General features: G+C 40.7%; 1 protein-coding gene across 1 annotated transcript in view; it reads right to left on the reverse strand.

Moving 5' to 3' along the window:
- SDK1 (sidekick cell adhesion molecule 1) overlaps positions 1 to 15,483 on the reverse strand; it is a 432,311-nt gene that overhangs the window by 68,264 nt on the left and 348,564 nt on the right. Inside the window, exons 27-29 of the mRNA XM_026083057.1 lie at positions 9,832 to 9,947; positions 9,357 to 9,546; positions 7,221 to 7,319 (exon numbers count right to left, since the gene is read on the reverse strand). Of these exons, the coding sequence (XP_025938842.1) occupies positions 7,221 to 7,319; positions 9,357 to 9,546; positions 9,832 to 9,947 (405 nt within the window). The remainder of the gene's footprint in view (positions 1 to 7,220; positions 7,320 to 9,356; positions 9,547 to 9,831; positions 9,948 to 15,483) is intronic.

Consider the following 15,483-nt stretch of genomic DNA (forward strand, 5'->3'; position numbering starts at 1 on the left):
AGGAACACTAGAATTTAACTGGGATACAGATGGCGTTAGCTTTGTGTGCTGACTCTGGCAGTGGCGTTAACGATTCATTAGCACTTCCTTATCTTTTTTTCTTCAGAAGCTGTTAGGGAATGTGGGCCACAGCTACCTTACATGGAACAAGCTGGATGGCACAGGCACCTCTAGAAGCGACCGGGCAGTGCGTGTGCCAGACATAGTCTTCGAATAACATCTTCTCAGCTGGGTGGTTAGTGTTAGATTCCCAGATAAAAAGTGGCTTGATTTTCAGAGCTACTGAGCATGCTTAGAGCCTGGCAAAGTCTTACAGCCTTCAACTTTGACAATCACATTTTTCCACCTGCAAACTACCTCCTTTTATCCCCTGCACCAACTCTCCCATTACTGGTCCCATATACTTCACCATTTTTGTATTTTTGTATCTTTAATGCTATAGCATTTTAATTCTCTTTTTTAAGGTCCACAGAAAGACGTATAGCAAAGGGGAAAAGAAAGGGATACATTATGATCTTTCCCCTTTATACAGATGTGCAGAAAGTAGAAGTGAAAACCCAGGCGTGGGATCTCAATAAAAAGGAAAAATAGTAAAAGAAAGGCACTGGGGAAAATTTTACAGCAGTAGGAAAGATGAAGGAAGAGCAACTAAGACAGCAACAGAAGTTTGATAAGGGGACATAAGATGTAAAGAATAAGACCTGGAGGGAAACACAGAATATTAAAAGAATAGCAAACTTGATTTATCTAGTTATTAAAAGATAAGTATGTTATCTGGGAGATATCATTGTTGAACAATTTCCTCTCTTTTCTAAACCTTTTAAAATAGAAAGTGTAGTTAAAATGTAAGGAGGGAATAGAAAGATAACTATTTACTGCTAAATGGTGGTACTCATGCTGGAAAACCAATTACAAACATGCACGGATTAATCAAAGGAACACATACGTATCTAGGCCATTGCAATAACTTATACAAGAGTGAATCTTTGGCTAGTGTAAAAACTAATTTAGCCCTGAGAAAGAGGAAATCACTGCACAGGCTACACAAAATTGCTTTCAGGGCACTTCTGTGAAAAAAGCATCAGCCCTCACTGTCCTTTGCTACATCTGCTGTGTTGGCTGACAGTCTAGAAAAATATCTATTTTCTTGAGTATCTTGGGAAAACTTTACACAACCAGACACTTCACCTTTACATTTCCCTCAGTCTGATTCAAAGGTACGTATGAAACCTCTGCAGCTGAACCCAGCTAACTTATTGCTACCTACAAGCCACTTGAGAGATACTCAGTACCTTAATTTTGATCTCCTAGATCACTCTCTCCTATCAGACAATTTGGGGCAGTCAACATACATTCCGTCATAAACAGCAGTGCTTTTCTTGTTTCTGAGTGACACACAAGACAGTTCTTAAGGCACAGCTTGGATAATAATTAGGGCTAAGACAAGATCAAAAAGATAAAATTATTACGTTGATGCATCAGCAACAAAGGATGGAAGAAGGCAGGAAATGTTGGGTGAAATCAAACAAGCCAAATCAACAGAGGTAAATGGAAAGCATTCAAAGAGAAATTAATGTATGCTCGAGGGCTATAAGAGGCAAGAAATGTGACTGCAGTTATAAAAGCTGCAGCAGTTGAAAAAGGACACTCAAAAGTAACAGAGAAAGTCACAGAAATCTGTCAGGAAAGATTACAGCATAAATTTAAGGTAGGTGAAGTATAAGAAAAACTTAAGGGGGGATGAGAGACAAATTACATGAAGTGGAACTGGTACAAAGAGGCGTCTTTATGAGAGGGATTCAGGGAGCTTGGCTGGTTAGTCTGGCCAGTAAAGACTCACAGGGGATGCGATTGCTGTCTACAAACACGTCGAGGAGGTAAAATACACCAGGGAGGGAAGAGAATGACTACAAAAGACAACGCTGACATAGGGCAAATGGTATAAACGGGCGCAGAATGAATTTCGGCTAGGAGCTAAATGGGTGTTTCTCCGTAGCAGAGCAAGGAGATTCAGGAAATGCCACTAGAAGTACAGAGAAATTATCTACTTTTCAAATGGAGCGTGAGCAGTCTGCACAGCAGAAAACCCAACACAGCTGTCTGCGACGGGAGCAGCCGGCACTGGGAAGTTCCTTCCCTTACTGGATTAGGATGAGATGTGCTTTAGATAAGAAATCAAGGGCTATGAGTGAAAGTAAAATCTTTAAAAGGTGACCAGAGCAAACTCTTTGGGGAGAGGAATATATTACGGAACATTAATCCTCTCGATGATCGATCAGAAGAATTCATGGTGTTTTCTTCATTTTTCTACTTTTTTAAAAAAATATATAGCATTAGATCCCAAATCTCTTCTGTTACTGGGAGTCTTGCCATTGACCAGGCCAAACTAGCATAAAAAAGCCTGAAAGATCAACTCCTTTGGAGTTTATTTATTCATTGAAACACGGCTTATTTTCTGCATTAGCATCTTTTAAAATATTTTTTGCACAACTGCAAGCAGCTTCAAGAGCTGTGCTTTCTGAACTCAATAAAAGGCAACAGTTTGAACTGCCTGTTAAATGTTAGGTCACTGCAACACAACCACTGGATTCCCCAAAGCAAACAGGCAGGAAGATGACAACACACCATGAATATAAAAAAGCTTTCAAGCTCATCACCATACAAAGCCCTGCAGGACTGACAGCACCCGTTCATGCAGGCCATGATGCACCAGAGATACAAACACTTATTAATTTGTCACAGAACTTAGGGAAAGCCAAATGAGATTGGGGGGTTATGGTCTGCCTAGCAGAGCAGCAATCCGGTTTGTTGATTTTACTGCTTATCTGTTTAGGGGCCAGCGGATGTGCAAATGCAGTCCGGGATCAAAATATGAATTTGCAAACAGGAATTACATCCAATTTTGGTTCTAATTCTCAGTGGAGTTCTTACGCTCTTTTGCAATAAGCTTCAGGTAAACGTTAAATACAAGAATACCATGAGGAATACTAACCAGGGCCTGGAAAGATGCTGAATGAGCTCTCGTTTTCAGGGAGAGCTCTCAGAGAAGCGCGCGCATGCACAGTAACACGTCATTTTCCTTCAGTAGTATTTAAAGGAGCTACGTTGGGTGCTAGGTGGATGGACTGCTGCAAAGAAGATAGAGTTAAGGCTCAGATGGTTACTGTAACATTCCCCAAAGGGGAAATGCCCAGCAGGCCTCCACAGTAAAATATTTAAACAAACAAACAAACAGGTAGTTTTCTCTCTTGGTGCCTGCCAGTATTCCATCCTGCTAATCTCACTCTGAAATGCTAGAACATGTTTTGATATAGATTACAAAAATGTTAGCTGCAAAGGTGCTTGTATACTCAGAGGACAAAGCTAGCAGAGCAGGAACGTTGGTTCAAAGGCTCTGAATAGCTGTTGCTCTTGCAAAGCAGGTGTTTTTTCTTTCCAGCCCCACCAGTGAATAACAGGGCACACTGCAAAATTATGCTAACTTCTTTTTTCCAGTAATTCTACTTCAGTGCACTTGCCTGTGATGTTTACGATTTTACTTTGAAAGTTCATTACAGTAATAAGATGCAGAGGTGTGCAGGAAAAGAAACAAACTTGTCACCTTTACTTAAAATGCTACATTGTTTATCATCTATTCTTTGAAGTACTCCACTCTTCTTAGGAAAGATTACAGAAGAACCCAGCAGGAGTAATTTTTACTTGTTTCTCTCTGACATTGGCACCTAACGACTTCCTCCATGAACCTCAATTCTTCTACTATCAAAGAAACAGAGGAGTGAGAATTGTTCAATAAAGACAACGGACTTCCAGAAGGTAGACTTGGGGAATTGGCAGGTAAAGTCCCCTGCGAAGGAATTCTAAGGGAAAAAGGAATTCAGGTTAGTAGACAGTTTAAAAAGAGACAAAAAAGGTTCAACCATCCCTATGCAGACAAAAGATGTTAAGAGCCCAATATGTTTGCATTCAGAGCTCACTGATGACCTCAAAATCAAAACCGAATTGCACAAAAAGCTGAGATAGGACACACTGCTAAGGGAGTGTATAAATAGACAGCACTAGCACGTAGGGACAAAATCAGAAGGGCTAAAGTGCAAAGGGAGTTATAATTTACAAAGGGCATCAAAGGCAGAAGAAAGATTTTATAAATGCAATAGAAATAAGAGGAAGAGAGAAGGAGGACAGGTCCACTACCTGGAATGAAGACAAGCGCAGGGCAGATGACACAGAATGGAATGGCTAATAGCTCGGTTGCGCCATTTCCACAAAAATGAAAAAAAGAAGAAAAAAGGTTGATATCGACTAGATATTTAACACAAAAACCTGACAGCAATAGAAGCAGGGATGCAGGCTGGAACAGAGAACAGGTTAAAGAATATTTAGCTAAGCTAGATGTAATCAGGTCAGAAAGGCCTGATGAAGTTTGCCCCGGAGTGCTTATGTAACCAGCTGAAGCAAGCTCTGAATAATTAGTGATTATCTTCAAGAACTTGTGGAGGACAGGTGAAGTCCCAAAGTATTCTGGAAGGGCAAACATGGTATCTTATATTTTAAAAGAGTGAAAGAAAGACCTGAGGAGTTACGGGCAAATCAAGCTAATCTTCAGTACCCAGAAAGATCCTAGAACAAAATATGAGTCAATATATAAGCATCCATGAAGATAATAAGGTGCCAAGGAACAGCCAATATGTATTTGCCTAGAACAAATAATAAATATTAAAATAACCTGTTTTTCATTTTGACAGGGTAATTGGCCAGGTGGAAATAACAGATATGATCCACATAAACTTTAAGTAAGGCTTTGATATGGTCCCACATGGCCCTAGAGAAACAGAATCTAGCAAAAGTATTCAACACATTGAAAAAACCAAAACAGTCATAATGTTGTTATCAATAGTTTGCTTACAAATTGGGAGGGCGTATTAAGCAAGGTCTCACGGGAATATGTCCTGAGTCTGGTTCTGTTCAATATTTTCATTAATGACTTGGCTGACAGAATTACTAATCTACTTCCAAAACTGGAGGATAACACCAAATCGCGAGGGGTTACAAGCCCTCTGAAGGACAAGACTATAACTTAAAGTGATCCTGGTAACTAGTAGAGAGAGTCTGGAATCAGTAAGACGAAATTCAATAAAGAAACATGCAAAGGATCACACCTGCAAAGAAAAAGCTAAATGTACATATAAAACAGGAACCGATCGACCTGGAAGCATACTGCAGAAAAGGGGTAGGAGTTAACAGTGGGTCATAAACCTACTTAGTTACAACACCAGCGCTGCAAATAAGTCAAATCAGGGCAGTATCAAGTGTCCTGGGATGCGATACCGGGAGTGCGTTATGCAAGACACAGGAGTCAACAGTTCCCTCGTCTCAGCAGTGGCAGAGCTCTGCTGGCATGTTGTCATCAGTGTGAGGCATTAAACTTCCAGAAACATGAAAGTAATAAGAAAGACAAAGAATGATGACAATTTTGGTAAACATGGTGCAAGAAGAAGGTTGAAGGAACTATCACCCTTGAGGGCAGGACCAGAACTATCCAGCTTAGCTGGCACCATGCGATATTTAGGCTAGATGTTTAGGGGAAAAAAGCTAACTGCAAATTTATTTAAATAGTGGAAGATTAACATGGGAGTCTCAAAGTTTAGATACATGTCAAGCATGCTTTAAGGGATACCTCTCACCTTTCCTTCCAATCCTGTACTTGTATGATTTTATCATCAACATAGTGGTAACAAGCAGGAACCAGTCGAGGATGGGATATATTGCACAAAGCAGTGTGCAAAGTAAATATAAAAAAGTTCCTACTCCGTGGAGCTTACAGCTTCAGCAAGTAAGGCAAAGTGCAGCCACGTAAGACATTGCAACACAGTTTGGATAGCAAAGTACCATTTGTACTTTCTCATCATTTGTATCGAAAGAATTTTTTTTTTCCTCCTTAACCACATCCTGTGATTCAAATCCCAAACTCTACTGAGAACAAGCTTATAGGACACTGCTCCTTAAAAAGGCAGTAAATCAAACACACAAGACAATTCAGACGTCAGGCTTCCTTGAGCTGCAGCGATACCCTGCGTGGTTCTGTCCCTGGCAGCTAACTGGTGCCAAGTTTCATGCAAACTCTCTCTTTCTTGTGCTCAGAAAATCCCTGCAGCTGCTGCCTGTGAATCACATATGATGATTTCCCTGCTGCTTCAGGTGCCAGGATCACCTCTTGAGCACTTCTGGAAACTACACACCTGAGGAAAGTTTGAGTTCTTGATTCAAGACTTAAACACGATGCAGGGATACTTAAAGGGATGCCACCAACACAGTAAAAATCAAAGTATGTCTCCTCCACCCCAGCAATGAACGCTGTGGGGAATATTCCTAAAAGACTAAATATAAACTTGAACTATGGCAGTGAAATCAGAAGCAGAAGGGTCTAAAAGAGCAAGAACTAAATGAAAAGCAAGAGTTTTTGTTTCTCCATTTTTAGAACTAAGATGAATCCTTGCCTGCTAGAACCACTATAAAATGTGTTTAACATTAGCACAGAACTCTGAAGACAAAATTGCTGTGTAACTATTAACTACTTTATTTTTAGAGGCAAGAATAGATTCTTACATTATAAATGTCTTCATGTTTAAAGTACAAGTAACCCCTGGTGTACGTACTGGAAAGGCAACTCAAGAGTAAGGGAGAAGGAAGGTAAGCAGGTTTTTCATGAATTCTCACCATCCCTGGCTGTTCCTGTTCCCCTTGATGGAAAGCCAAGCGCAAGATAACTCCTTGGGACCTGACAGATGGTATCATCCAAAGGAAGCAGTAAAGCAGAAGCACACATGAAACTGCAAAGTTTGGCATGCCTGGCAGAGGGGAGCAGGGGGAAGGAGAGGAAAATGCAGCTCTCCCCTGCTGCAGCTTATCAGGCAAATTGCCCAAAAGCCAGCCAAACGGGTTACAAATCCAAACCCAGATGGAAAGAAAGATGACAATTCAGACATAGTGCCATGAATGAAATGCAGTTCTGACTCAGGGAAATACATCCCACGGGGCCTGGCAGAATTTTACTCTCACCACAGGGCATCACGTCTCTCAGCTGACACCACGGTGTTTTCTGTCCTTTAGCCACGGATTTGCTTCCGTGTGGTTTCTAACCCTACGAGCAAGAGGAAGGCAAACCCGACAGCCAGCGCTCTCCCTGTTCGCCAGCCCCCGAGTTTGCTGCCGCATCTCCTTACCCAGAATAATGCCGTTGGGCTCCTCCGGCGGCTGCCAGACGATCCGCACCGACGTCAGCCTCACCTCGGGGAACACCAGCCTCACCGGTGGCCCGGGGGCTGCAAAGGAAGACAGAGATCGACCAGCGGGCATTACCCATCAGAGGGATTACAGGTTCTCTGCCCACTTGTGCAGAAGGCAGCCGGAGCTGTATCTCACCAGTAATAAATGGATGGTCAGGAGCACCTACACCCCTCCGTAATACACATTTATTCTGGGGAACTCTGTGGCCAAAAGCCTCCAGCACCCATGAACACCAAACACAAGACAGAAACAGGGCAACCTAGAGTGTTTTACTGCTCCTGTAAAATGACTTTAGTGGGATGCTCTGACAAATGAGTTGTGACCTCCGTGAGAATTATCTCCTAGCAGTGTAGCGGGGAGTCCCCGTGAGCCAGCCGCGTTACCTCCTCGCCTTGGCACCAGATAACTGATTACAGACTATGAAGTGAGTCTGAGTCACTGAGCTGCCTTTACAGAGAGAATTATGTGTCAGCTTCATCCGCTTCATACCTGTTGAAACTGAATAATATTCCTTCTCTGTGTCATCTGCCCCAGCTTCCAACTGCCTTGTGATTTTGCATGTGCATTTTAAACACTTCTGTCTGAGCAGGAGAACCTGAGGCAGGTTAGAGGCACYTTAATGCAGACGGTGGCTGGTGGCTGTACTGACCATCCCAGGTTCACAAGGTGAGGAGATGCTAATTCATAAATTTGCATCCGCAAAATTTCCCCTTCAGCACAAATTCCACCTGCAGTACTCCTGATGATACTTTTAATTAAGTTGAGCCCAGAGGAGACACAACATGTTTATATCGGGAGTACGGAGATGGAAGAATAATTTGTATCATTTGCCAGCATGTACTTAAGGAGGGAACTGCTGTAATGGGGTTATCTTAAACAAACAGTTTTTAAGTATTTCTCATTATATTCTGCTATGTGCAATTCTGCAAGCACTTTTTTTCTCCCGGCAGAGTCCTGCTAACAGTAACTTCTCTTTGTTCCCATTCAAAGGAAAGCCAAGACACCGCACAGGCAATACGCAGAGAAAACAGCTAGCAGAACGACTGGGAGCTGCTGCCCCTCTTCCCCAGGACAACGCAGGCTCCGGCCCCTTCCCTGCGCTCCACACAAAGTGCCGTTTTAAGCCAGAGATCTGAACGTGTTTTCAGGCCAACAAAATCACCTTAATGAAGCTGTTTGTGGAAACCAGTGTTTATTCCATTTCTTTTGGGAACATTTTGACAAAAAAAAGGGAGACTGGTGTCTTTGCTCATTTTCATTGGGAGTAATAAAGAGCAGCCTCTTTACACAGACATTATCTTTCATTGAATACTAAAACAGGTAATGAAGCTAAAGGTAACTTTAGCGTCTGCAAAGCCAAAAACATTTTAACAGCTGAATTAAATTTCCGTAAAAATCCACCAGCAGGAATGCTCTGAGCACACAGTCATGTTCAAACAGAATCGGGCTGGGCGGGGGGGGGATTGTTCCAGTTCTTTTAACACATCAAACCGCACTCAGGAATCCCTGAGCTCACGGGAAGCACTGGAGGGAATTACAAAGGGAAGCTGATACGATCATCTTCCAGGGTCAGTGTCTTAAGTCTTCTGCAAAAAAACTGAGACTGAATTACTRAAGTTGCAAATTCCCAATCTCAGTTCAGCCCAGATAGACCCAAATTGGTTTATTGATTCAAACTGCAGCATTTTTTTTTTTTAAAGCCATGATTGAACTTCACTAGGAATTCATAATTGGCCTCTAAAAATTCTCTTCAAATGAAATTGTCTACATCAATCTTCAGAGTACGAATATTTTTAGAAGTTTTTCCCCCCTTGATCAGCTGCGAAGAAAGAGGAAAAAGGGGCTGTGGTTTTCAGTGTTTTTTCCAAATCCTCAGCCCATGACCCATGGAACCACGCTGAGTTATACTGCATAAGGATCAAGTCCTTGAAGTTTAAAATTGAAAAAAAAACAAAAAAAACCCCACACAAATAGCCTTAGTTTGGGTTATCATCTATACTTGTATCACTAAAAAATGGTGTGAAAAAAGATGAAATAAATAGGATATTTATTTTGGTATCCCATAAACTTACCATCATCCTTGGTTCTCTCTATAACTGCAGGAGAGCTGGGGACTCCATCTCCAATACGCGTGAACGCTAATACCTGGATCTCATAGAGCACGTATTTCCGCAGGCCAGACAGCAGGAAAGACTGAGTGTGGTTACCTCTTACTACCTGGCTCTTTGGTTCAGAGTCAAAATCTCTTGCCTTAAAAAGGATCTGCAGAATAAATGTATACAAATACAGAAAGTAAATGATTATATTGCATGAGTACTGCTAAAAAGGACTGAGCATTTTGGATTCCTCCTTTTCACCAAATACAAAATGAGATCATATTCACCAAGCAGATTGCCCCTTTCAAAACTAGCGCACTTCCTATATCTTTTCCTGGTGAGTTATGGAAAATATTAATATCCAACAGATGAATAATAAATAACAAATGCAAAAACATACCTAGGTAAGGCATTAAAGATCTAGTAAACATGACACTCCAGTTGCACGTACCTTGTAACCCAGGACGAGTCCGTTCTGCTCCGACTCGGGGACCGTGGCCCACGTCAGGAGGATCTGGGTAGAGCTCACCGCTTCGGCGGACACGTTTGCAGGAGGAGCAGAGGGAACTGGAATCACACGGCATTACAGAAATCAGAGCTAGGTAAGCCCTCCTAGATCATTTTGCTCCCTCTCCCTATCTGCTTAGGATTGTTCTGTAAAGGCCAATTACTTCTCTCTTTCCCGATCTATTTTTATACATCCCTTAGAAGAGTATTCTAACCCAAAAGGGTAGAAAAAAGAAAAGGCCTGGAACACATTCTAGACAATCCCTTCTTCTCTTGTATTCACTCTACATCATTTTTAAATTTCAGCCTACTTCACAATTTCTTACCATTTCATTGCAGAAATCACAATGTTTGTAAAGAGCTAAACATTCAACACTAATCACTGGCTACAGATAGACAATAAATACCTACAGACATGAATAAACTGCAGGTTCTGAGTATCTGCAGGAATAAGAATCAAGTTGAGATTGGAGATATGAGTCTATTTCCTAATATTTCTTTCCCGTACATTTTATTTCCCTATGCCAAAAGCTGGAAATCTTTATGAATGGCAGTTTATCTCATGGTATGATCTGTTCTAACAAGTTTTATGCCACCTTGGCTTCCTATATTATCTGAAAGGAAATTATAGCATCTTGCCTAGAGTTAGCAGTAATTCCAACCACCGGATTGTGCCCAGGCCTCCCAGTTCAGAAAGCAGCACTTTAACCTCTGAGCCATCTGATTATGTGCTAGCACTCAGCATTTGCAATACATCAATTACAGACAGATACATTAACACAAGGTGTATTTTAAGAGACTGATATGGCGTAAATGAAAGACGTGCCTACTTCATTTATGTTGCAAAATTGGCTCTTACGAAACTAAAAACATCATTAGAACTGATGGCACAGGAAGACTGTAATTTTCTCTGACTCAAGAGAGAAGCAAACTTACATATTCTCATGCCATTAAAACCCTAACCACTGCAGAACAACCCCACAACTGCAAGTTATTGTAGGCAAGCTTAATACCACGCAGTTACGCAGGTAGCATCGGAGGCTATTTTTAAGAGTTCATATTTTATGCTGCCCTTTCACATTTTCTTCTGCGGCATTTCCAACATCTGAAGGGTACAATCTTTTTTTAAAGCATGATACACCTGTCAGAGCTCGGAGAACATTCGCCAAGTTATGTTACACAGGCACTTATGGACAGTAAGGCTTGATTAGGTCCTGAATATATCACAAAAGGGAGCACAAATCTCTGCCAAAAGTAATGCTTTCCCGGCTGTCCGAATGCAAGAGCAGAGCTATTGTTCCGAAGGCTAGCTCCTGAAGCTCCTAGCAACATGAGCAAGATAATGAGAATGACACCAGAATTAATATAAATTGGAAAAAAAAAATACACCAGCCCCCACCCTTGTGCACTCAAGGTTAACCACAGAGATAGTCATTTCTGAAACAATTTCCCCATTACCAATTAATTGGGACATGAGAAACAGAGCACCATCGCACGACAATGCAGCAGACTAAAATCCGATTTTTTCCTCCAACGCTGAAATGCCTTTTTTTTTTTTTTTTAATCTTCTCCTAGATTTATCCCCCACAAGGATATAATTATGTTAAAGGAAAATAGATTGCCAGGAGCCATGAATGTCTTTGGATAGCTGCCATAACTTTATCTGTAGATCTTCACAAAGAGCTACTCCCACATGAATCACTTCTGGAGAGAGAAAGGGTGGAGGTGGGTCGCAGGAAACCAGAATGCGTAGAGGAAAGAAGCCCATTCCAGCCACGATTATTTTCATTTTATCTGGTTCGAATCCTTTCAAAAAAGCAAGCTGTCTTATTTTATAAATATTTCTTTTCCTCTTTGATCAGCAGCCACAAGATTTCCCAAATTTAGAAAAGGTCAAGGCTGTGCCTAGGCTGGTCCTGTGCATGCATGCTTGCTTTGAGGCACATCTACGATCACGCTGCTGGTAGGGGAATCTAAAGTTAACAACGGAGAGAATGGTGTATCTGAAGATTTATTAGCCCAGGCTCCTCTTAGCCCTCAGTGACAGCCAGAGCAGCGAATGCTCTCTTCTCCTGGGAAAGGAATCTAAGCCCAACACTTAAACGGCAAAAATACTTGTGTTCATTGAGTGTTTTGCTCTGTTTTAATTCCCCAATACCGTTCTCATTTCAGTGTTGAGAATTTTATTCTAATAGGAATGAATGAGTTCAGAGCCCGCAACTGATATTACGGATCTCGCTGTTCCCAATCTTTTATCAAGCAGCAGACCTTGCTTGGCTTTTTAAGAATGAATTGAAATGTCACCTTCACTTCTCTGACCCCTCTCCCATCTCAGGATATCTCGATTTAAAGTTTTGCAAGGCTGATTAGTAGCTTGAGTGAGGCACAGAGATCCCTCTCTTTCCTCTGCAGACTCCCTCCTCTAATGCTGGTTTGCTGTTACACTGTTATAAGCTCCAAAGCAGAGTTCTCATTAGTAACCCTGCAAGAACAGTACCTAAGCCAAGCAATGTCCAAGAAATCTCAGAGCTTTAAAGAACTGAACCAGAAATACTGAAACTAAATGATTAGCTAATCCAGCAAACCGCCAGCTGCAGGATGTACTTTAGAAGATCAAACATAAATTATAGAGTTACTGGTGCTTTGCACTGGAACTGCAATGAGAACTCAAATTTTTAAGGTTATCCATGTTGGCACCCAAGATTATGCACCCCTTTCTACCTCTAACATAACCGTATTTAATATACGGCAAATGATCCTGGTTTAGGTCTCTAACTGGGCCAAAATCAGCTTTTGATAAGCTGGTCTGTATTCTGGCTTTCTGAGAAAGCTAGATAGTGTGATGCAGTGGTTCTCTCCATTTTCACAGCTCATTTTAGCTGAACAACCATTACTGCTTTTTCAAAGTAAAAATTAAGCTGGCATACTGATATCAGTAGGAGGTGCAAGTTTAGAGCTATGTCTGTGGCAGAAGTAATATAGCTGCAGTATGCAACCATTTTGCCTATAGAGTTGGATACCGCAGGCCAAATTCTCAGCTTGTATAAACTGATAAATCTCCGCAGCGACATTGGACCCCATACGAATTTATCAAGCGATGCTTTATCTCACCACAGTAACTGCTTCATGAAGGTCAGTCCCTGAAACATCAGGAGATTGATCTTTGCCATGGATATGTGACCATGCTTGTGTAGTAGCTGATTTTTTAAGACACTGGCTATGCACGTTCACGTATCTGAATATTAGGAGCCCCAAAATATTAAGGCAGTGGGTTAGGTGTATTTGAGATGAACTGTTTGAAAATAAGAAGGTTTATATTTAAAAGGAAGCAGTCCTGTCAAGGTTGTTTTACTGCATTAGAGGTTGTGTTAGCATTTTCTTGCTTTCTGTATATTATACCTAAGATCATTTACAATTTATTGAGTGGAAACTAGGCTTGTTGCTCTGCAGTTATTTTACACTGTAAAATTAAATGAGTTATTTAATTTCTAACATTACAAAAACATTTTGCATTGATAAAACCTGACCTGTTTAAAAATCCTAAGTCATTCCACTCTATCTTCAGCTTCCTGCAACTGTAGTCCAGATTTTCCTTTTAGGGTTTCCCACTCGTTTTTTAAACCTGGGTCCACAAAACCCACAACATTATTTATCCTCTCATAGTTTCAAGACACTTTTTTATATTTGAGCACTTCAGAAACCAGAGAAAACCTGTAATAGCATGCTCCTTTACTGTTAGCATGTGTACTCAGCTATTAGTGATATGATCACATACCCTAAAATAAACAGAAGTGTTTAAGTACAGCTTTATTTTTAATAAAAAGTTTGGATTTTCGCTGCAYGGTCATTAGATACCAAGAGCTAATGCAGTGCTTGGGCTCTGACTTCTTAGGTTCCTTGCATGGTCTAAAACCCAGGACTATAAGTTCTGCCACTAAACAACCACGTGATCTTAGGCAAGTCACCTCTGGACAGCTGTGAGGGATGTTAAAAATCTGCAACACCTGTCAAAATCAACTTCCCTAAGTCCCTGCATTTATAAAATGGAAACAAATAATTGGGAGACTTGCTTGTAAAGTACTTTTAAAACATAAGTATGTAAGTGATAAATATAATTTTTCTTATAGTTCAGAAGACAGACCTAAAAAAATTGCTTTGACCTCCTTCTCTGGCTTCAGGTATCTTTTATTCTTATTTTAACCCAGTCTGACTGTGCATACACGTTGATTGCAGATTCACTGAGGTTATTTGCTCTAAACGCAGCATGCTGCTATGTCAACATTTCTTGTATATTCTAAATCTAAAAAGATGCAGCCAAAAGTCTGAGCCCTGAGTTGCTCTATTCCAGAAATCAAATGTTAGTATCAAAGAAAATACATTAAAAAAAAAAAAAACACGAGTCCTTATGGCCTAGATCACAGCTTTGCATTATTTTGATCCTGGTTTCAGTTTGCCTCCTATAATCAGTTCCAAGTCAACCTTTTTTTAATGCTGCAAGAAGAAATGCCAAATACACACATGTAACCTCTGATCTTTAGATGCTGAGCAAAAGCACTATAATCCTAAGGTTTTATGAAATCACTTAATCTTAGTATTTACTGTATTTCAAAAGAAGTGTTTGAAGAGCAGTGGAAAGGAGAAAATGGAAAATGCAGAATCTTTTTATTATGACACAGAACACTTCAAAACTATTTTGTTTGGGTCATATAATCTTTAACTCCAGTGCAAACATGCCGTGTTTAAAATACCTCTGGCAATAACTTTCCAATTACTGCTTCCCCCAAAACAACATTTTAATGGAGGGGGATGACTTTGTTTAGCTTTTCCCTCAGCCAGTTCAAATAAGAGCTGTCTGATCAACGGACCGAATCCTGCAGCGTATGAGGCATTCACATCTCACACTAAGTAACACTGCTTGCTACAAAGCACACACAGACGTTCACTTGTGTGTCTTTAAGTGCACAATAGATACAGTACTAAATTTCAAAACACTTTTTTATTAAGAAAAATATGGGGGAAAAAAATGAAGCAAAATGTCCATGTTGCGGCTTGCTTAAATACAGGTCACAAAGAGCTTTTATTATTTAATTTTTAAACCATACAGGTCATCCATTTTGTTATTCACTTGCAATAGATACCCAAATTTATCAGTTGGTTGTAGAGCAGGTCTGAGAAATAGGTTTTGTGGAAGTTAACAGCTAGACAGCAGCTTTTCAAGATCTGTCTTTAGTATTGCTGCAGAACTAACAATAATTGACTGCTGCCTGAAATTCTGAGTTTGCTTACTTCTGATATTTGAAGGCCCTAGGGTAGTATACACAGATCAGGCAGACAATACAGTACCTGTGTTCGATGTGCATATGAAGGTTATGTCTACATAACCTTGTGCAAACAATTTTAGCAGCCAGTTTTGAAAACGTGTCATCTAAAGCTCAGATAATTACCTCATTTCCATATGGGTAATCAGCTCTCTTAAATAACTTGTGCCCTTCTAGAAGTATTTGGTTCTTGAAATTAATTTTCAGATAACCACAGCTGCCTGAAACTCTGCCCCAAACCAGAGGCAGACAGGGAAAGGGGGAGAATGAGGGGCAAT

Source organism: Apteryx rowi, unplaced genomic scaffold (assembly GCF_003343035.1).
Source record: "Apteryx rowi isolate R43461 unplaced genomic scaffold, aptRow1 scaffold_6, whole genome shotgun sequence".
Taxonomy (NCBI): domain Eukaryota; kingdom Metazoa; phylum Chordata; class Aves; order Apterygiformes; family Apterygidae; genus Apteryx; species Apteryx rowi.